Raw genomic sequence first — 22,325 nt, forward strand, 5'->3', positions numbered from 1 at the left:
CCCTGAGAAGTCCTGGATTTTGGTAATCACAGAACTTCTTCTTAGTCTGAAGAGCCTCTCTCTAACCTTGCTTTCTACTGCCATTTTAAGATACTTCATTGTCTCCTTCAGTAGTTCTTGCTGCCCTAGGCCTCTGCCTGTGGACCATCAACTCTTAGCTTATTCCTTCTGAAGACCTCCTCTCTAAACAGGTGCGTCTGGCTCTTAAATTTATCTTTCTGCTCTTGACCTTCTTATAACTTTCTAGATCCAGATCTTCCCTTATCATAAAGTAATCTCAAACTTAACATTCTTTTGTTACTTGTATCTGAATATGATAAAAACTAAATACCCAGCCACCTTAAACTGAGTATGGCATTTTGTTCTACCTCAGATTCTCTCTGACAAAAGTTAACTTCTAATCTTCTCATCCAAGTTGCCTGCTTCCCAAATTTCCCATCAGTGAGTTTGACACTATCTTGTGTACTATTTAAGTTAGAAATATCAAGCATAATCTAAAGGATAATTCTTTTCGTTCTTCCTAAAATAATGAGGCAAGTGCAGGAAGATAGAAAAAAACTTGTTGGGCAGAATAGCTTCAGTCTGGCCCCTATTTAAAAATAATACCTTACATGTATAAGTTGCTTTCATCTCTCATTCGATTCTTGCAACTTTGAGGGGTCCAGGGCAAGCATGTGTTATTGCCAGTCTACACTTGAGGAAACCGATACTTAGAATGACTTGCCTAAAATGAGGCAGTAAATTATGACAGAGCTGGTCCAGAATCCAGATGTTCTGACATGTAGTTCAGTACCTATCAGTTACCATTGAGGAAAAGAATCTTTAATTGTTGTAGTCCTTTGAAAACCTCACCCAAGTTCCTCCACAGTTCATTAGAAGCAGAACAGAAAGTATAATGTTGCCCGTGAGGAAAACTTATGAGATGTTGTGTCATTCTGTTTCCCGCAGCTCAGAAGATAACTGAGCTAGGAAAGGTCCAAGAGAAGACTTAGTTTTCAAGGAGTTGGGGTCACTTTTATATGTGAATAACCTAAAAGCCTGGAACTCTTTAGTCAGGAGGGGCAGCCTATCTATATTAAAATCAAAGTCTATGAAGAACTGAAGAGTAGGAATAATGAAAACAGAGATTTATTCACCTAATCTCAATTTGGATGAACCCCATGAATATTGGAGGTTATCTTAAAGGAAAAAGGAAATGAGAATTTGTATAAGTGTTGTAACCGTGGCATCCATTATTCTGAAGTTGTATAGTTTCAAAACAGGGTTTTTTAAAAGTTTTTAAATAACTTCATGGATGTTAAAGCTGTACATTTATTAAATAACCTGGATGCTTCCACAACTATCATAACTATCCTGGTCTTCCTTGCAAATATCTCTTGGTGCCACCATAGAAGCAGAGGACTGGTGAGATCCAGGATGCCGTTTTATGTTCTCACCTTATGTTCACATGAACCGAACTAAAATAAACACACACACACACACACCCCTTCTTTTTCCCCACTGCATAGTTGATCCACTTGTTCCTTTTGTCTCATACCACCAAATCTTTTATCAAGATAATTTGTGAGTTGGTTCATAATCTCTTTTTCTGCTGATCTAGCCTCTTCTCTCTTTAGGCACGTAGTTCCCTGATAATTTTTCATGTTTGTGTTGGCCACACACACTGCTGCCCACACAGTCCTTCAGTGAGGTTTTCATTGAATGGTCAACCACCACCTTTCTGCTATCTTTAGAGTATTCTAGTTACACACTTCACACATGTTAGCTTTCCTTTCACTCCATTACAGTCCCTTTTTATTTTTCCTAGTCCTGCCTTCCTCCTTCCTGTCTTTCCTACTTCTAGTCTTGTTCAGGGTTCCCTGAATACTTGCATCAGCCTCATTTTTGTTTACCATTCCATTCTCTTTTATTCCCTTAAAGCGGGGTTTTCAAACTTGACTATTATAAACACTTGGGGAGATTTAAAAAAATACCAATCCTTGAGCCCCATCCCCAGAGATTCTGCTGTAGTTGGTTTGAGGTGTCAAAAAGCCCGATAGGCAGTTCTAATAGGGCTGGGGTTGAGAACCATTGCCTTAAATCGAAGCGTAACTCACCTCCTAAGACCTCGCTGCTCAAAGTGTGGTTCATGTACCAGCAGCATCAGTATCACCTGGAAGCTTGTTAGAAATGCAGATTCTCAACCCCATCCCAGACCTACTGAATTTGAATCTTTGTTTTAACAAGGTCCTAGGTGATTTGTGTGCACATTAAAGTGTGAGAAGCCCTGCTTTGAAACCTTCACTGGTTCCAGAATCTTTGTCTGTTTTCCAACCTGTTGCCACAACTTCAGCTTTTCCTTTTACAAATCTTGTAAACAACAGCTTGTGCTGGCTGTTGAACCTACTTTCCTGTCTCAGCTTTAGATTTTAAAATTGTAAGTTCAGAGCGTGTGTTCTTTGGTGCATTTCAAATTCATGTTGCCAAGATTTATTGAATTCCCACTATGTGCAAAGCCCTGTGTCCAAGCGGGTGTGCTTGGCCCCATCTCCTTGCGGTGCTCATCACGCAGCTCTTCTCTTTCTGACTGCAGGGCTGTGGCCTCTCCTTGCCCTTCAGTGGCCTGCTCCCCAGTATGTGGCTTTGACTGTTTTTTCCTTTCTGACTCTCAGCAGAAAGCTATTGCACATCGGAGGCTTCAGCAAGAACATTCACTTCCCCTTGGTTCTGACTTCCTGTTAGAGCAAGACAGTTTGTCAAGACGGCTCTGCATATGATAAAGTCTGGCATAGGGAAACTAGAGGAGGCTGCTTGGCAGCTGAACTCACCCCTGAGAGTGGGAAGCCTTTTTCCTGAGGACAGGGTTTAGTTTGTTTAGGCCGGACTTTTTTTTCTTATGGGAGGTAAAAAAGAGAAGCAAGTAGAATCTTTGACCGGAATTATTTACAAATCCCGACCTCCCACTCTCAGTAGTGCTCTGCGTAATTTGTAATCACATCCTGACTTCACTTGCCCACCTCCAAGCTTCAGTTTTCAGCTTTCTCAGTGCAAGGGCCTCCCTTTGTTGCTTTGTTTTCTCTCTAAGGCTCACCTAGTGGCTCGACTGGGTCAGTTGAAAAGTGAGGGTGGATGTGGTAAGGCTGCTGACCCTGTTCTGAGGTCCTAGACCTCTGGCAGAATGGTACCTATAATAGCCTTTCCCAGATAACAGAGCCTTGAGATGGTTCACATGTAAACCCTGGTAGTATAAAGCAACTGAGATCCTCTTACCTTAATTTTCAGAGAGTGATTATGGTTGGAGAAGAAGCAGCATGTCAAGCTACTTTTAAAAATACGTTTTGGGGTCGGCCCCGTGGCCAAGTGGTTAAGTTTGCGCACTCATCTTTGGCAGCCCAGGGTTTTGCCGGTTTGGATCCTGGGTGCAGACATGGTACCACTCATCAGGCTGTGCTGAGGTGGCATCCCACATGCCACAACTAGAAGGACCCACAACTAAAAAAATATATACAACTATGTACCGGGGGCTTTGGGGAGAAAAAGGAAAAATAAAATCTTTAAAAAAAAAAAAAGTTTTTATCAACTAGAATTTTGCTGGGCAGAGTGGTTGCCATCATCCTCTACTCTGACCCCCACTCTGTAGGTGATCTCGCTACTGAAATAATTTCCTGCTTTTCCTGCTATTCTTCCCAAGCTCTCTGGAGAATTTTATGAGAGGGTATTTACAACTCTCTTTTCTGTTTGGCGGATTATTACAGGAATGCCTGTTATTCCTCCATGTCTGGGTCATCACTTATTAAGCTGGGGTAATGGGTCTCAGAGCTCATATGTCAATGAAGCTGTAAAACTACCTCAAGAAAGTAGGGATTTGCCAAGACAGGTTGAGGAGTGAGATTTGGGGGGAAAGCTGGGTAGCTTGTGTATTGAAAGCCTGAAGGCGGCTGAGATCCTGGGGAGTCTTAGGGAAGGATGAGGGTTCCTTTCTCAGCCTGCCTGCTTACGGATAGCTCAGCCTTTTTCCTCTTTTCTTGCAGACCAGTTCCTCTCCCCACTCTGGGGTGTCCAGACAGGTGCGGATCAAAGCTTCCCAGTCTGCAGGAGATATAAACACCATCTACCAGCCCCCTGAGCCCAGAAGCAGGCATCTCTCTGTCAGTGAGTATTTCACTCCTTTTTTCCTCTCATCTAATTTATCTGCCCATGTTTTTTTAAAAAATCAAATAATTATTAATTAAAAAATAATCATCAAAAATTATTGTCTGTCACTCTATGTAGAATAATCCTCTATGACTTTATTTGGGGAAAAGGGGTAAAGAAATGACTGGAATGGTGTCCTGACCGTCAGGGAGCTTACACTACAATGATGTGATGGTGTAATCAGATTCCTCTGAAATATCCCTAAAAGAGTGGTATCCTCAAACATCTGCTTGAAGATCTCCAGCAGCAATCTACCCTCATTTCTGACCATTCTTTCACCAAGGGACCGGGGACTTGTGAAGTTACGAATCAAGTTCAAGTTTGAGTTTTGACCTCAAACTTCTTGGTTATGATTCCTGAGGAGTCCTTATGCTTCAAGGAAGACGCTGACCAGTGAAACTCTTGGAGAGTCAAACCAAGTTGTCTAGGAAGGACAGGAGACTGTTGATATAGTATATACAATTGGCTAACTAGGAAGAAAGCTATGTAGCTGCTGCCAGGCCTCTCCAGGAAAGGAATCTAAATCAGGTCTTTACATTATACCAGGTAATCCAATATTGCTCTGGATCCCATTTCCCAGAGTCTGAGGTGAAAGCCTATTTCTTGAATTGTGGAACTTGTATCGAGGGAAATCTGACTTTATTAAACATTTGTGATGAGCCTACTGCCCTAATGTTGCTGGATCCCTGCTGCTACTAGGAAGCCAAGTTCTATCCAGACCGGTGGAATTGCATCAAACCAAACTGCTCTCTGAAGATCTTGAGCTGAGCTTGGGGAGGTCTGAGCATCAGTCCTGTTGCTAAGCTTGTCTGTGAGTGATAAACCTCCTGAGGTAGTAGCAGGAAGAGTATGTTGCTGAGGCACTGACTTTGCCTCACTGAGTAATTTCTGGAACCCAAGCAAGCACTGGTAGTAAGTGTTGCCAAGCTGAAAGTCTGTATATGAGTTTTATATTTCTCTAACATTGTGAATAATTGGTGGCTATGTTTTCAATAAACTGGTTGAGGAGAGAGAGCCAGCATCCTAGCAAGGAGACCCTGTCCAGAGCATCTCTGGCCCTAGAATCCAGATGCCCTGGAGCCTGGGAAATTCTGCCGGCTTGGACTCTGTTCCAGAGCCCCCGTAGAGGTTGAAGGCCTGGAGGAGGGCAACATTGTTCATTTGTGTAGTAAGCAGTGAAGATTGATGTGGGGCAGCGATTGGGCCTCCTGCTTCTAAGCAAGTCCCTGTGATTTGTATGTGGATGCAGGGGCTGAATGCTGGGCCATTGTTGTAGAGAGTCATATATGGAATTTCCTTGTCTGAGAATGTTGAGGAGTAAAATTTCTATGAAGTAGTTCCTGTTTACCTAGAGAATGGGCAACACAGCCTCCCAGTACACACCAATCCTGGGTTTCTTCATTCGGCAAACATTATCTACCAGCCATTGGGCTGGGATAAATGCAACAGTGGAGGCATGTGGGAGGCTGAGGGTGGTGTGGGAGTATAGAGAAGGCAATAACCAACTCTGCCCAGGACTTTGGAGAATGGCTTTCACAGAAGAGGGAACATCAGAGCTGACACATAAAGGAAGATTTACTGAACTTAAAGTAGAGACAGATATTCCAGGCACAGGAAAGAGTACCTGCCAGGTGCAATCACAAAAGAAGGTGCTGGGTTCCGAGAACCCTAGGTGGTTTGGAGTGGTGGCTGTGATGAGAGAAATGGGCAGAGCATGCCTGCCTTTCTATAGAGCCCAGAAATGGCAGCGATTATTTCTAACTGGAATGACCCGGGAAATGCATTCTGGGGAGGGGCTGTTTGAGCTTGATATTTAGAGATAATGCAGGCATTCCATAGGCCAGGGTGAGGGGAGAGAGGTTTTCAACTATTTGCCCCTGAGATCTCACTTATCCTTCTGATTGGCTAATGTATTTGGAGGAGAAATAGGGAAGGCCCAGAAAGGATGCCTGGGCCACTGTCTGAGGAGCCTTGACTGTACTTGAGCTTGTTTGGTAAGCAGTGGGAAGCCACTGAAAATGTTAATTCCTTATGGCCATCTCTATTGTAATCCTTATCACATTATCTTGTTATTTCTCTCCCTATCAAACTGCATTTTTATTCATTCAAGAAATAATTACCGGGGGCCAGCCCGGTGGCGCAGCGGTTAAGAAATAATTACCAAAGTGTCTACTGTGTGCCAGAAACATGGGAAGCAAAAAGACATGCTTCCTGTCCCTATGGCCCTTATACACCTGTAGGAAGATAGACATTTTACTTGTCATGAGGTGATTAATGTATGAGTACAGGCTGTGACTAAAAGGTGTGTGGTGCTGTGAGCATGTATAACAGAGGGATGTGACCTGATTTGGGGGCCAGGAAAGCCTTAGGCAGAGCATGAATGGGAGTTACGCAAAGGGGATACAGGGAAGAGAGTTCCAAGTAGGGAGAGCTACGTGTGCCGAGGCCTGATGGCAGAGGAAGTATGGTGTGTTTGAGAAACAGAAAGAAGCCCTGAGGGCTGGAGAGCTGAGAACAAGCCAAAGGAGGCTAGGCTGAGGCTGGGGAGGGAGACAGAGCCTTGTGGACCTTGATGAAGATTTTGATCCTTATGTTGAAAGCAGTGAAAATCCACTTTAGGATTTTTAAGTAAAGAGGAATGTGTGGCATGATGTATTCAAATTGTATTTTGAAAAGATTGGTCCAGCTACAGTGTGGAGAACAGATTGGAATGGGGCAAGAATGCATCCAAGGGAACCATATTAGACTAATGGAGAGATCCAGGTGAAAGAAGACAGACGCTTCAATTAGGCTAATGACAGTAGTGGAGACAGGAAGGAGCTGGTGGATCTGAGGCATTTAGAAGGTAAAACCAATAGAACATGGCATTGTGATGGTTCTCAAAGTGTGGTCTGGGGACTTGGGGCAGAGGGTCCCTGAGATCCTTTCAGGGAGTTAGTGAGGTCAAATAATATTTTCATAATAATACTAAGACATGATTTGCCTTTTCACTCATTCTTTCACGAGTATGCAGTGAGTTTTCCAGAAGTTATGTGCCTGAGGTGATGTCATTGCTCTGATGGTTAATGGAATGTATGTCTGTGTATTGTTTTAAAATTTTCTGATCTTTAATTTCTAATACAGTGAACATCAATTGATACAACCCACACAAATAAAAGCTCTTTAGTGTCCTCAATTTTTAAAAAAGCTCTTTAGTGTCCTCAATTTGTAAAGTATAAAGGGGTTCTAAGATCAAAGGTTAGGAACTACTATGGTATTGGATTGACTTTGCAGGTGTTGAGAGAGCAGGAGATAAGTTACTGGTTTATGGATCTAGATAAATGGCACTGCCTTTCGCCAAGACAGGAACGCTAGAAGAAAGACTGATTTCACGTGCTGAGAAGGGCAGGCCTCATGTTTTACACAGGTTGTTGAATTGGAGATGCCTTTGCGACAGCCAAGAGGAGACATCAAATGGGCAGCTAGATAGACAGGTTTGTAGCTCTGAAGGGAGAAAATCAGGGGTAGAGAAATTGTAAATTGTCATGTTGAAGCCATGGGCTCAGCTGAGAGTGCCTAAGCAGACTATAGAGTGAGAAGAGGAGAGGGCCCAGGACTGAGCCTTAGGAACCTAGACACTTAATAGCCAATTAGAAGAGGATGCGCCTTCAAAGGACACAGGAAAGGAGTGACCAGGGAAGTAGGAGGGAAAGTAGGAGAAGCTGGGGAGGAGGTCTTACCTGGTACCAGTCAGGTGGGAAAGGACAGACCAAGGATAAGAGACATATGCTTGTGATTTTCATCCACAAATGTCTGAGTGCTTGCTGTGCATATGCTGGTACACAGAAAGACCTTCTGGAAGTAGAAGAAAATGGGAAGAGAGGAATCAGGGTTGAAACATGAGGGACTGAGAGAAGTCCTAGCCGTAGAAATGGGGTCAAAGGTGGGGGCCAGCCCCATGCCCTCGTGGTTAAGTTTGGTGCACTCCACTTCAGCCACCTGGGTTCAGTTCCCAAGCATGGACCAACACCACTTGTAGGTGGCTGTGCTGTGGCAGCAACCCACATACAAAATAGAGGAAGATTGGCAACGGTTGTTAGCTCAGGACAAATCCACATCAGCAAAAAAAAAAAAAAAAAAAGAAATGGGGTCAAAGGAGAAGGCTTAGAGATTCAAACCCCCACCAACAGGAAGAAGAGTTCTTTGCCTTCCTCCCCCACCAACATTAATGTACCTGTGAGTATAGTGAAAGACTGAGCATGCAGATCATTCAGCTCCCACTGCAACATTTTCAGTGATGGAGAAGTACAAGATAGGCCAATCCAGTTTTAGATAGCTCTGTTTATTTGAAGTTCTTCTTTATTTTGAATTGAAAATCTACCTTCTCTCACTTTACCCATTGACTCCAGTACTGCTTCTTGAGCAATAGAGATAACACAGATAACATGTTTCTTGTGACAGTTTTTCAAATATTTGAAACCAGCTGTCATGTTCACCTTTAGCTTTTTCTATCATAATATACATACTTTGAATTCCAAGTTTTTTCAAGCCAGTTAATGTTAAACTAGTTCATGCTAAAAAACAAAAACAAGCAAGCAAGTCAACAAACTACTAGGAAATGAGTTAACCCAAAGGAGAGACCCTTGTGGGGAGATCTCCAGACAAGGCAGATGGAATTTCCCTACGTGAAGATGCCCTTCCTCGCATCTTTATGTATAGAAATTCTACCCACCTTTGAAACTGAGCTCAAACACCATTTCTTCCGTAACATGTGCCCTTAAGCCAAGTAGCCAAACCTCAACTAAAGGACTTGTCCCTGCCACATTTGGACTCCCGTTTGGTCTAGTACATCTTGAAAAATGCCTATGCCTCTGTGCTTACTGCATCTTGTTCCTTGTCTTGCCACCACACCCCACAGTGAGGCAAGCCAGATTGCAACCCCTAAGGAATGGGTAGCCAATGAGTGGAGGCAATCGGTTCTTTCAAGGAGTTTGATTGTGAAAGAAAAAACGAGGTGGGCTAGTGATTTAAGGGAGTGGCAGAAATAAGGTCAGGATATTTTTAGGCTTGAGATCTGAGCATGTTTATGAAGGAAGGCTCAAAGACAGCTGAAGAGGAGATTGAAGGTGATGAAGAAGGGACCATGGGAGAGCTGACTCCTGCCGGGGATGAACTGGAGAGTCCAGATAGAGGGCTTATAATGCCTTGGCAAGGAGGAGGAGAGCCCTCTTCCTCTGAGAGGAGAGGAGGAAGAATTCAGGCAGAGGGAAAAAAGCAATGTTGAAAAGATGAGATGACTTATAGTGAGTTTGAGAGCTGTGTGCAGTGTAAACTCCCAATCCTGATACAGATTTGGAAGATTGGAAACTGGGACTGCAGCAGTAGTGACCATACACACAGAGACAAAATGCTCAGCTCCCTTCACTGCCACAGGATTTTTCTCCTCCTTGCTGTAAATTCTGTGATACTGGATGAGACCAGAAACTGTTTAATGGGAGTAGCAACTTCAAAATGAAATGGGAATTTTGAAAGTTGAAACACACAGGACGTTTTCAGGGTCTTATGGGATGAGAATGTTGAGAAGGTCTGTTCTGCTCAGCCTAGTCCAGTGTGAACATATTGGGAAATATTGATTAAGATTTTCCTTTGAAGAAGAAAAAGAGATTTGATTCCTCTCCACATCTCATCTGCCCCCTAAGAGAGAACAAGGTTTAGAGAAAATAGTTGATGGCCAAAAAAAGCTCTCTCTTTGTACTTGCGATGACCTGCACATTAACAGTGACCCAAAGCCCTAGAGCTCCCTGCGGAGGCAGCTTCCTGACTGCATCAGCTTCCTGACAGGGGTCTCCTGTGAGAAGGGCTACAATCTGAGAGCCTGTCTTTTAGCTTTGAGTCGGAGTACAGAGCAAAAGAATCAACTATATCCCAGGGTAAGAATTTTGCTCTGACTCTGCCATTCTGGGTTAAGGAGGCTAGTAGAGAGCTAACATGCCCCAGGAGGAATGTAGACAGCTGGCAGCTTAAACGCCTGGCTTTCTCCTTATGTATAGAATGCCTTCATGGGAAGTTGTGGGCCACTCTGAACACGAGACTACTACTCTGCTCTTTGGCTTCAGGTGGTACTGAGATGGGGCCCATTGGCGCAAATGGCTGGATGAGACTAGAGCAAGATCAGGGTAGAATGCCGGGGACGGATGTCCCAGAGAACTTGCCACCTTTGCTGTGCCTGCCTTCTGAGACCTAGAATGAGCTGTGTCTTGGATAGCACTGTGCATTTTGCCGTCTGGCTCACTGCTGTCCCTGCTGGTAAATATGTGAGCATCAGTGAGTCTTACAGTTCAGTGTCCTGTCCTCTTCAGCTCCCTGTCTCACTTGTTCTGAACTGCTGTTGTGCATCTCATTGGCCCCCAGTTTCTGAAATAAAGATAAAAACAAAACTGAAAATGCTCTGGAGCAGTTCTGCCAACTCCTGGTTTTTCCATTCGCTTCCTCTGATAGCCATTGGTTTGGGGAGACTTCCCTTTCCTGCCCCAAGCTGTGGGCCTGTGCACAATAGCCCCTGGCCCATTGCCCATCAGATAACAAGGCTGGCTCTCTGCAGGCAGCAATGTGTATTGGAAAAAGTGAAAGTCTCTGGCTGGAAATAAAAGCTCAGAAAACCTTTGCTATTTTCCCCCAGCCCCTCCTGGTAGTATTGGCCTCATGTGAGCTAGTCCCATCCAACCTGTAGAACCAGGGGAGAGTTCAGTGGCAGCTGGTAAAAGAGAGAATGGGTGGCAAGGGGCCATGGATATTTTATCCCAGGGAGGTCTCACTCTAGACACTCATGCAACAGATTGAGGGAAGTTCATCCTGTCTAGGGATAGTTTGGACCAATGTCTGGGATTTCATCAGTAAGTAAGAGTTTTTCTTACTCTCTAACCAGTCCCTTACAAGAGACATTTTTTGTTTGTTCTAGGTCAAATATGTGATACCTTTTCACTCCAGACTGTATTGGTCAAGGTCTAGTTGCACATAACAGAATCTACTTTACCTAGTTTCAGGAAGAAGAGATTTAGTGCATGTTCTGGCTTATAGAATCATTGGGAAAGTGAGAAATAGATTCTAGGTTAAGACAGACCACAGAGTTCCTCCCTCTTCTATAATCATGAAGCCACCAGATTCAGAAGCTGGGGCCCCTCTGCTCTGGTCCACACCACTTACACAGGGTACCTGCACCTGTGTTTGACATCGGGAAAACTGGAGACCAGACGTGGGGCCTCTGCTAATGCTGTGGCAGAAAAACCAAGGCTTCCGTGACTGCCCAGGAACAGCAGGAAGCCATCTGTACCTCACACAAGCGCATCTGAGTGGCTGAACCTAAAGAGGGTCTTAGAAATAATAACTTTTAGCTGATTAACTTGTGAAATGCAAGAAGGCATACTAGAAGGGTGGAATGGATCTAACCCACAATATATCTGCCACATAGAGTGAAGGAAATGAATGGAATTCTCCTGAGTTCCTACCATGTAGATGTGTACCTGTGCACATTTATAACTTCCAAAAAGGGTTACGAGTTAGATGTCCTTCCCATTTTTGCCAGTGAGGGAATTTAGACAAGAGTTTAAATCATTCAGCTAATGAAAGGCACAGCCTGATTTGAACCCCTGTTCATCTGATTCCCATGCTTAAGCTTTTCTCACTACAGCTTGCTGGCCTCTTTAGGTTACTTCTGCTGATGACAAATGTTGCCAACATATGGATTGAATTTCCATAGAACTTGTGGGCTACTAAAATGTTGTCCAAAGCTAGAAGTGGGAAGCGGGCACTAGGCTAATGTTTATGAGCCAAGTGTTAAGTAACACTTCATGTTTTGAGCATGGTAGGGCTAAAGAAATCCTTTTTTCACAATTGTACTCGAATTTTATGCACAGTGGCAAGGGAAATGGCCAGCTACATGGGTCTTTGCCATCTGGGCCTCTGAAAAGTGGAGTAGCCTTCTTCTTCTTGGTTCAGATTCCCCCTTACCTCTATCTTGTCATTGTCTCTGAGCCCTCTGTTGGCCAGATGCCATCTTGCATCCGTAGCCTCCAACTCACAAGTGACCACGGACAGAACAACTCTGAATTTGAGGTGCATGAAACATGGCACTATGTTTCCCTTGTGCTGTCAAGAAATCCCCACATTAGCCTTCTTTCTGCTCCTGGCAGAAAGGCTGTCACATTTCCCATGCGTGGGGATCCCCATCTTCTGTTTGGATTGCTCCTGAGGAACATGTGATGCAGCCAGTTCAGAGATGTGTTGACTCCTGCCACTGTGTTGAGCAGCATGCCTGCCCTTTTTGGAAATAAATTATGGTCTCAAAATTGCCTTGGCTGAACTGCACTGGGAGTTACAAACCCTATTTCCTAGCTACAGCCTCACCATTAAGTCGCTCTGCAGCTTTGGGGCTCGGCTTCCCCTTCGGCTCAGTGTGGATAATAATGCACTCCACTGCAGGGGCGTTGTGAAGAATAAATGAGAGGTAGCAGAGTGTAAAAAAGAAAAGACAAATTGCCTTGGGCGATTTCATTGCTATAGTTCAGGCACAATATCCCTTATACACTCAGAGCAGTGTCAGGGCTTAGAAAACTTCCACAGACATACTCTTTCCTCCATGTGCTGTTTGAGATCATTTGAAAGGCATGGCTCAGCTACCTCTTTACCTCGGAAGTGGTAGCCTCTACCCTGTGAATGAGGTGTTGAGACTGGAAATCTTGCAAAATTCTGTGCCTGTTTTCAGAGCAATTGTGTGTCTAGCCTCTGCTCTGGAGTCAGGTGGGGAAGCCGGGTTACTGAGAGCCCACGGTTAGCCTTCTTGTCCGGGACACCTAATTGTCAGTGGTCCTTAGAGAGAGGCTGAGTTGATGCCTCCAACAAGAGATTGGAAGTGTTCTTGGTGGTGAATTCATTAAAACGTCTTCTGTACAACTGAATGAGCCATATATTCTGAATTATAACTTCAGTGGAAGAATGAAGGAGTCAGTTTCTTGAAGGACATTAAAAATAATAGTTTAAACTCCTTAGAGACTATCTTTCAAAGAGCAAAACTCCCCACTATTCTTTGAATTTTCTAATAAGTATTTTTCTTTCTTCTTGGGTGTCCTTGGATTAGGGGGAGAAGGCACCTGGTTCAGGAAGTTTCACTGAGTCTCAGCACTTTGTTCGGAAGACTGCCCTGTCTTCCAGGATGTTCAAAGAGCCACAACCTGGCCCTCCATCAGCCTCTGCAACAGATGCTTGGTCTGAGCTAGCCCCTTGTCTGCTTCTCTCAGGCTGCACATCCTGGGCTCTGTGGTCAAAAGTCTTGTTTCTGTGCTCTAGGCTCCCAGAACCCTGGCCGAAGCTCACCTCCCCCTGGCTATGTGCCTGAGCGGCAGCAGCGCATTGCCCGACAGGGGTCCTATACCAGCATCAACAGTGAGGGAGAGTTCATCCCGGAGACCAGCGAGCAGTGTGTGAGTATGGGGGGCCGGGGTGTGCTTTGGGGTGTGTCAGACCAAGGTTATAATGGGGGGTCTCAGTGGGCTTGGTGCTGAAGGACTTGAACCCCATCTAATAGCTCTTTTGTAAACTAGGCCTGCCCAAATATGGATTATTCCTTTCTAGGGGCCAAATATCAATTTCTAACAAAAGACAGTATTTAAATTATGTAGCCTTCCCTGTGTTGGATGGAAATTTGACACATTTTTTTCTCTTCTGTGGTCCTCTCACTGGTCTCCCTGCAGAGTACCACTATGTTATTTGTATTCTTCCTTACAACCACCTGTCATTTCAGCAGTTTTAATATATGACCATCTTAAACTGACAGATTTTGGTTTTCATTGGCCATATTTTAGTTTTGCTATTTCCTGATGGAAGGTGGGGAGTATACCATATCCAAATTACACTGTAGGATTGGTTGCTTTGGGTGAACTTTTATGGTGCTAGACAGCTATGTTAGTTATCTATTGCTGTGTAACAAATTACCACAAATTTAGCAGCTTAAAACAGCATACATTTATTATTTTACAGTTTCCTTGGGCCAGGAATCCAGGTATGACTTAGCTGGGTCCTCTGCTCAGAGTCACACAAGGCTGCAGTCAACTGTTGGCCCGGCTGCATTCCTTTCTGGAGCTTGGGATTCCCTTCCAAACTCACATAGTTGTTGGCAGAATTCATTTCCTTGTGGTCCCTCTTTTCTCCCTGGCTTTCAGCCAGGGGGCCACTCTGAACTCCTAGGAGCCACCTGCAGTTCCTTGCCACATGGTCTTCTCACAATTTGGCAGCTTCTTGAGGCCAGCAGGAAAATCTCTTGCTCCAATCTGCAAAGATGGAGTCTTATGTAAACTAACATAGTCATGGGAATGGATGTCCCATGCTCTTTGCCATGGTCTATTGACTATAGAAGCCAGTTATGAGTTCTACCTGTACTCACGGAGAGGGGATTATACAAGGCTGTGACTCACTGGGAGGTGGGGGGGTCCCCTTAAAGTGTGTCCACCACAGTGGCTCACCCATTTTATTGGATAGCTTTTTAACTAGTGGCTCATTTGATGAAAATGGTGTTTTGGCTTAGTGGACTCACCAGGAGTGAGATCTCTAGCTTCATTCTGAAGTCTTTTCAGTGAGCTGGCTTTGGATGCATGGAGAAAGCTCTGCTCTTATAAATTTTTGAGATTTGGTCTGGGAAGGGGAAATTTCTTAAGGGTAAAGCATCCAATAGAAGGGTACATGGGGGATTTTACAAAGAACTGATTCTTGTAACTTTTTTTTCCACCTAAAACTGATTCTTATAACTTTTCTTTCCCCTCAATAGCTAATCTCTGTACAGTGTTATTCAAACTTTATAGACTATAAGAAGCCCTTTACATTGCTGCTTCTCTCTTCTATACTCTTGCCTTCCAGATAAGTTTATGTTTAGAACAGTGACCTGGAGTGCTTTTAGCTGAAGATTCCCTTCTTGGCTATTTTACTGACCATCCTTTCTGTTTTCTCTAACCAGAGCACTTCTGGACATCAGCTGTACTGGGGTGACATGGGTGTAAAATCTCAGAGATTGCAAATGAGTTTGATTGCCTTTGGTTTCTATCCCTCCCCGTGATCCTCTATCCTGATCCTTTTACTTCTTTAATTTACCTGCCTGGCCCTGGAAGGCATGGGATATTAGACTCCTAGTGAAGACAGTCTTTTAGAAAGAGGCCAAGGCAGCCTGGTGGCATAGTGGTTAAGTCTGTGTGCTCCGCTTCAGCGGCTTGAGGTTTGCAGGCTTGGGTCCTGGGTGCAGACCTACACACTGCTCATCAAACCATGCTGTGGGGGCATCCCACATACAAAATAGAGGAAGATTGGCATGGATGTTAGCTCAGTGCCAATCTTCTTCACCAAAAAAACGAAAAAAATAAAACAAAACAGAAAGGCCAAGGAAGGTGGCAGCTAGGGAATGCCTGAGTGCTTCCCCAGTGCTTGCCCCTTTAGCTAGAGAGAATTGCTCCTGGTAATGGCCATTCAAGATAAATCCACTTAACAGAGACCAAAACAGGGTAGTATATAGTGAAAGAATATTTAATTTGGACTTTCTTGAAACGTGAAACTAAGATAAGTTCTGTTTTTTCTTTAATCAGATTTGGGTAATAGTTGCATCTATTTGCTAATTTCTAGAATGAACAAAAGCATGATTCATGTTAATTTTTTTGGCTTAATTTTTCTAACAAATATTTTGCTAGCACAACATAACTTTCTTCACTTCTGCTTTGACTTCTACAACACTGTCATAAAGAGGTCCTTTTTTACAGAAGCCTTTGCGGCATTCTGTGGGTTTTCCAAAGGCCTTTCTTGAACCTTTGGTATTCTTCCTGCTTCATCACCCCTGTCATGTTGTTATACTTGCCTCTTCACTCTTCGTCTGTTAACTGGCCTAACTTTGCCAAATATGCGCTTGCTGGATTGGGAGCAAATCTTTCCCATATTGGTTTTATCCACTTTGGGAAATCCTATATCTTTAGCAAGATTTGCAGTTTTACTTTGCAGTTAATTTGCCTTGATTTGCAGTGGGTTGTTTTTAATCCTATATGACAGTATGACTGAAAGCATTTGAAATTATGGATGAGATGAACCCTAGTATTAAATGGGAAGAGATCATTTGAATTGGAAACTAATTTTATGAAGGTTGTTAGTGAATTTTCATAATTCTGATACTCTGCTTCCCTATGTAATGTTGAACTTTGGATCTTAGATAATGAGTACTCGGGTAGTGAATACCTTTTATAGGCAAAATGAAGGGGCGATTAGTTGGAGAAAAGCTAATCTGAAGGCTTTTTGTAACTGCATTTGACCAAGGGCCAGAGAAACATTTAAAATTATATAGATACCTATTGCCTCTGCATGAGAACCAGGACCTAGGAAATTTTTGTACTGTATCAGCTGCACACTTGTTGTTTCATGACTTTAGGCAGTTCTCCTAACCTTTCTAGACCTGCAGTGGCTCATCTGTGGAATGAGGGCAATACTTGTCTTTGTCAATTATAAATTATGGAGTGTAAACAGAAGCATTATGGTCCCACCCAAACACACTGGAAACCTCTGCAGGGTATTACCATCTCCAGCACCAGGCTCCAACATTCATGAGGCAAGAAAATGCCAATGAGAGAAGCAGCATCTCTGCTTCGTGCTCCTGGCAGACCTTGGGATGCCAGCCAGGCATTTTTCTACCTCCTGGAAATTTGCCTTTCAAACTACAGGGGAGAATGGTACCTTCCTAACCCTTCTTCCCATTGCAGAGAAAGGGCACTTTCGTATTTTGACCAAAAGGACCATTTGCTGGCCCTGGTTGGGCCATAAAGCCCTGAGTCATGTGGCTGGGATTTGGGCTAGGGCTGGGGTTTTATTGTATGACTTGCCTTGCAGATGCTGGATCCCCTGAGCAGTGCTGAAAATTCCTTGTCGGGAAGCTGCCAGTCTTTGGACAGGTCAGCAGACAGGTATGGGACTGTGGCTGGTTTGGGGGATTAGTGTGTAGATGTTTTTGGAACTGATGGGCTAAGGAAATAAGAGTTAGCTAGTGTGTGTGTCTCTGACCTAGACACTGGTTAAAACGTCAGGCTTCTGGGAAAGAAGCCTCTCGCTGGGATTCCTAGCTCTCTCGTTAATTTTCCCAACACCATGAGAATGTTACATTTGTATAGTTAGATGAATGTAATAGCAGCTCATAACAGTAGCTCACTGTATTAAATGCTTCTCTCTCGTTCCGTGTGCTCTACATGTTTTGACTTTGCACATGGTACATGCTGCTCTTGGACTCTTGGTCTCATTGCTGTGATCTGAACTGAGAAGCAGTAGACCTTCAGTGTTTTGGGGACAAAATTGAATTGTCACCTGTGGGTTTACTTTCATTATTTTTCTCTAAGTGTTTCTGGTAGAATAAGAAACTGGGATATAAAAACCAGAAAACAAAGTATCCAGACTTCCTGGCTTACCACACTGCCTGCTTGGTGTGTAATCTTGTCCTTACGCTTTGGGAGGGAACAAGTGCTGTCCTTTATGTCCCAAGTGATTCTGCAGAGCTGGTTTGCAAGTCAGCGGGGGTATCTTTGGAGTTGGCTTTGGCACTGATCCAGCCTGTCTCTCACTTTGACCTCATTCTGCCCCAGGGCTCATTTGATCACGTTTGATCATGTCTCCCCTAGGCTTAGGGCTATGGTCAGAGGCTATGGAGCAGGTTTGGGGATTATTTTTCCTTTGTGTTACTGATTCACGTGGGTACTGACCTTGTGACCAGGACCAAATCCGGACTGTCTTTCCTAACAGACCTGAGCACTGATGAGGGCTGTGTTCCCATAGAATACAGTTGTAGTCACTTGTTGGTACCCAATTTGTAGCGTTGTTTTGGGCTTCCTGTCCAACCAGGAGAGCAAGAGGGCACAGGTAAAAGTGCCAGAAGTTGCTACCACAAATTGGACTCTGCCAGGACAGGGACTGACTGTGGCTTTGGACCATCTGATAAGTTTTCCGGCCAAGTAGGGGGTAAGGTAGGACAGGACTACAGAAGGTCTAGTAGTTGGGAAGTAGGGGACGGCCCTGTGTCACTGCCTTGAGAATTTCTGACCTGTGGCCCCTCAAAAGGCACTTGCATGTCAGAGAAAGGACCAATTTAGGTGAATCCTGGGAAAGATAGCTAAATTTACGCACTTGATTCTTGGGTTTTTCCTCCGTGGCTCTAATGCTTTGTTTTCTTCTCCTTGGGCGTGAAACCCAGTGACCTGGACTTACTTCCTTGAGCCTAGCCTAACTTGAGCTCAAGGCTTCCATTTTCCCTTCATGGATCTGGAGCCTGATAGACCCCAGCTCCACCAAATATTAGTCGAGTAGTTTTGGACAAGCCTGTTAACCTCTCTGTTCCTCAGTTTCCCCATTTCCAAAGTGGGGTGGTAGTGATTAGTCTGAAAGGAAGATGCTTGGTGGTGTTGCTATTTTTATTACTCCCTGGGCAAGGGATTTTCTGTAGCTCTTCCCTTGTTACCAAGGTGGGAGGAAAGAGCAAGAAGGGGAAGTGCAGCCAGGGTGGAGTTTGGTACAACTGGAGGGGTTCATTATGGAGGGTCCTGTCAGATTTGCACCTCAGACTAGTAAAGAGAAAGTAGGAGGCTGAGCTCAGAAAAAGGCTGTTTCTCTTGAATTCTGTTTCCCACAGTGTAATAACGTGAGAGGGTGTTAGAAGAGGGAGTCCATCTGGATATCCTGCCTTCTGCCCTGGTGAGCTGCTTTGGAAGTATGCCGAAGTCTACTTTGTGATTTTGTTTTGTTTTTTCCAGTCCGTCCTTCCGGAAATCTCGAATGTCCCGAGCCCAGAGCTTCCCAGACAACAGACAGGAGTTCTCGGGTGAGTTCCCCAGAGCCTAGGTGAGCGCTGCAGGGTGTCTGGGTCAGGCTGCAGGCTTTCTTCTTTAGATAACCAAGTTGGGAAGCCAGGACTATTTTAATTCTCCTTGGGCCTGCTCCTCTGAGGTCTCAGGTGACCCAGGGCTTTAAATGGATCACTTACGTTGACCTACCCAGAAGCTACTAATTTATCTCTCTTACTCAGATCGGGAAACTCAACTCTATGACAAAGGGGTCAAAGGTGGAACCTACCCCCGGCGCTACCACGTGTCTGTGCACCACAAGGACTACAACGATGGTGAGTGCACCTCCATCCTGCCCCCTGCTGGCTGCCTCAGAGAGGATGTGGTTAGAGCTCCACCATGGAAAAGCCACTGCAGTGCTGGGGGCCGGGCCCTCCAGATCTTGGTTTTCCTTTATTCCTGGGTAACTATGCCCAGACATGAAGCACTAGAGACGGGGGGAAATAAAAGGGGGGGAATGGTATTTATAGACCAAAATGCTGCCATTAGGAACTCTGTCCTTTGAATGTACAGCATGCCCCGGGGTGCTACTCTCCAGCACACTCTAAAGCCCCATGGCAGCGAACAGAATGGAGCTTCCACAGCCGTTTAGGATTAGAATGCCAAGGAAAACAGAGACTTCAGCCATGGATTGGCTTTGCGAGTGATGTGGGGCCTGAGGGCCAGCCCTGTGCCTTCCCTTTGGCCAGGGCTTCTGAACCATCTGTGCCTGCTTCCTAATTCCTGCTTTTGTCCTGATTCTCAGGGTGCTTGGGGCATTAACCATTCTGGCATGAGTCAGGTGGGAGGGCAGATAGCTGATGGATTGGAGCTGGTGTTGTGCCCTGGTTTGCACATTCAGCCTTGTGGCCAGGAGTCTGACTTGCTCTACTCTGGCTCCTGTACCCCTTCAGGCAGAAGAACGTTTCCTCGAATACGACGTCATCAAGGTAACCTGTTCACCCTGGTGCCCTCCAGCCGCTCCCTGAGTACAAATGGCGAGAACATGGGTCTAGCAGTGCAATACCTGGACCCCCGTGGGCGCCTGCGGAGTGCGGACAGCGAGAATGCCCTCTCTGTGCAGGAGAGGAGTGTGCCAACTAAGTGTGAGGAGTGGGCCCTGGCTAGGAGGGAGGCCAGTGGGTCCACTGGGGCTATTTAGCTCAGCAGTAGGCTGCCCCGGCCCATCCTCACCACACTGGAAGAGCTTGTGGGTGGGCAGCAGACCCTCTGACCTTAGTCCTCGCTCCACTATTGTGTAACAAGCCACTTCGCCTCTCTGGTCTTTAGTTTTTCCCTGTTTAAAATGAAGAGCAGTCTCCTTAATCCCTGACATATTAAGATATTTAGGGGCTTTGGAAGTATAGATATTTGTTCTGTGCAGAAGTGCATTAAACCATGACTACAGCCAATCCTCTGCTTCCTGGGACTCAGGCCTTAAGCCTGAGACTCAGCACTAGGCCTGCTCCAGAGGGGAGTGGAGATACTGTGCTGAGAGATGTGATGGTGCCAGACGAGGGGGGAACTCCCATTATAGAGATCCCATCATAGAGCCTCTGGAGAATGAGCAGATACCAATAAATAATGTGCACGAACTAATGCTCTTTCCTTCTGTTCTCCTATAGCTCCTAGTGCCCCCATCAATTGGCGCCGGGGGAAGCTCCTGGGCCAGGGTGCCTTCGGCAGGGTCTATTTATGCTATGATGTGGACACAGGACGCGAACTTGCTTCCAAGCAGGTCCAGTTTGACCCAGACAGTCCTGAGACAAGCAAGGTACTACCTTCCCCATGGTCTGACTTCCAGTTCCTCCCTCTCAACAAAAATGCCTGTCTCGTTGCACAGACTAATTGCTTGAGATGCTATAGGTTGTCTCCCCCATTATTCTTCCTCCCAAGCTCCTTTGCTGTCCACCCTGGCTCTGGCCACAGGATGAAGGCACTGTGGGCCAAAGAGCACTAAGCACCTGGGGGTGGGATTGGGTATGAGGAATGAGTTGATGCCAAAGTACAAAGTAACCCAAACTAAGAGGTGATGACCAGTGGCACAAAGAGAAGTCCCTGCCCTACCCTCAACAGACACTTCTCTCAACCCTCAGGCCAGGAAGGAGCCTGTCTTCGGAGTTCAGCTTTGAGTATGACCTACATTCCAATTTGAGTGAACAAATACAGCAGTTACCTCAACTAACACAACCCCTTCTTCCATCCCACTCTCTGCCTTCTTCCAGCATGGGGGTGCCACCATCCCAAGGGTTGCCCAGCATTGTGCCCAAGGGCCAGATAGTTGAGAGAGTCCCCCTTTTCTCCAACTGAAGTTCCCAAAGCAGACAGACCCCTCTGAGGCCACTGACTAGGGCAAGCTGAGCTGATCCCAGGCAGGCAGAACTGGGGCCCTGAGAGCCGAGGTGACCACTGGGCCCCTCCTCTAGGAGGTGAGTGCTCTGGAATGTGAGATCCAGTTGCTGAAGAACTTGCAGCACGAGCGCATTGTGCAGTACTATGGCTGTCTGCGGGACCGCGCCGAGAAGACTCTGACCATCTTCATGGAGTACATGCCAGGGGTATGTGCCCCTTGATATGTGTAAGACACACAGAAGAGATGGCCTGACCTGCGGTTGGGGGCTGCAGGGAAGGGATCCCTTTGACATGAGTCTCATCACCTGAGAATCCAGAGGCTCAGGGGAGAAGGCGAGGTGATGGCAGGACTTGGAGTCAGGAGGGCCCTGCCTCTGGCTGTAGTGATGGTGTGGGTGAGAAATGTTGCGGGCCATCATAACCTGAGGCTCACAGGGCAGCTGCACCGTGCAATGAGTACCTCCTTTACATGAAACAAAGAGGCCTCTCTTCTAGATTTCTGTCGCGTGTTGCTTGAGGGAAAGACTGTCATACTTTTCTCCCAGCTGCTCAATAGCCCCCAGCAAAGTGCCTGGCACATCGCAAATGGCGATTGGCTGAAGCACTCCTTTGCTGCAATGCTGGGGGCTGGAACTATCCTTGCACCCTCCCCGCCGCCTTCCTGTGGTGACTCCCTCTGCCTCCTATGGCTGTAGGGCTCAGTGAAAGACCAGTTGAAGGCCTACGGAGCTCTGACAGAGAGTGTGACCCGAAAATACACCCGGCAGATCCTGGAGGGCATGTCCTACCTGCACAGCAACATGATTGTTCACCGGGACATCAAGGGTGAGCAGGGGCAGGCTGTGGGTCCCCAAGACCTGGTCACTTAACCATTCCAAACTTTCTGAAAAGTGGGACCTTAATTGTTTCCAGGGGAGATTCATGTGAAGATTGGTTGAGCAATTT

At 45.5% G+C, this 22,325-nt stretch overlaps 1 protein-coding gene across 5 annotated transcripts in view; it reads left to right on the forward strand.

Moving 5' to 3' along the window:
• Positions 1-22,325, forward strand: part of MAP3K3 (mitogen-activated protein kinase kinase kinase 3) — a 65,783-nt gene that overhangs the window by 38,267 nt on the left and 5,191 nt on the right. For 3 of the 5 annotated variants that reach the window (XM_046677625.1, XM_046677623.1, XM_046677627.1), the window contains 9 exons: positions 4,011-4,131; positions 13,495-13,628; positions 17,056-17,129; positions 18,960-19,027; positions 19,232-19,324; positions 19,943-20,134; positions 20,654-20,802; positions 21,455-21,586; positions 22,076-22,205. In XM_046677625.1, the coding sequence (XP_046533581.1) occupies positions 4,011-4,131; positions 13,495-13,628; positions 17,056-17,129; positions 18,960-19,027; positions 19,232-19,324; positions 19,943-20,134; positions 20,654-20,802; positions 21,455-21,586; positions 22,076-22,205 (1,093 nt within the window). The remainder of the gene's footprint in view (positions 1-4,010; positions 4,132-13,494; positions 13,629-17,055; positions 17,130-18,959; positions 19,028-19,231; positions 19,325-19,942; positions 20,135-20,653; positions 20,803-21,454; positions 21,587-22,075; positions 22,206-22,325) is intronic. The other 2 variants (XM_046677624.1, XM_046677626.1) reach the window with 1 other exon arrangement.

The sequence above is a fragment of the Equus quagga genome, chromosome 11 (genome assembly GCF_021613505.1).
Source record: "Equus quagga isolate Etosha38 chromosome 11, UCLA_HA_Equagga_1.0, whole genome shotgun sequence".
In the NCBI taxonomy this organism is placed as follows: Eukaryota; Metazoa; Chordata; class Mammalia; order Perissodactyla; family Equidae; genus Equus; species Equus quagga.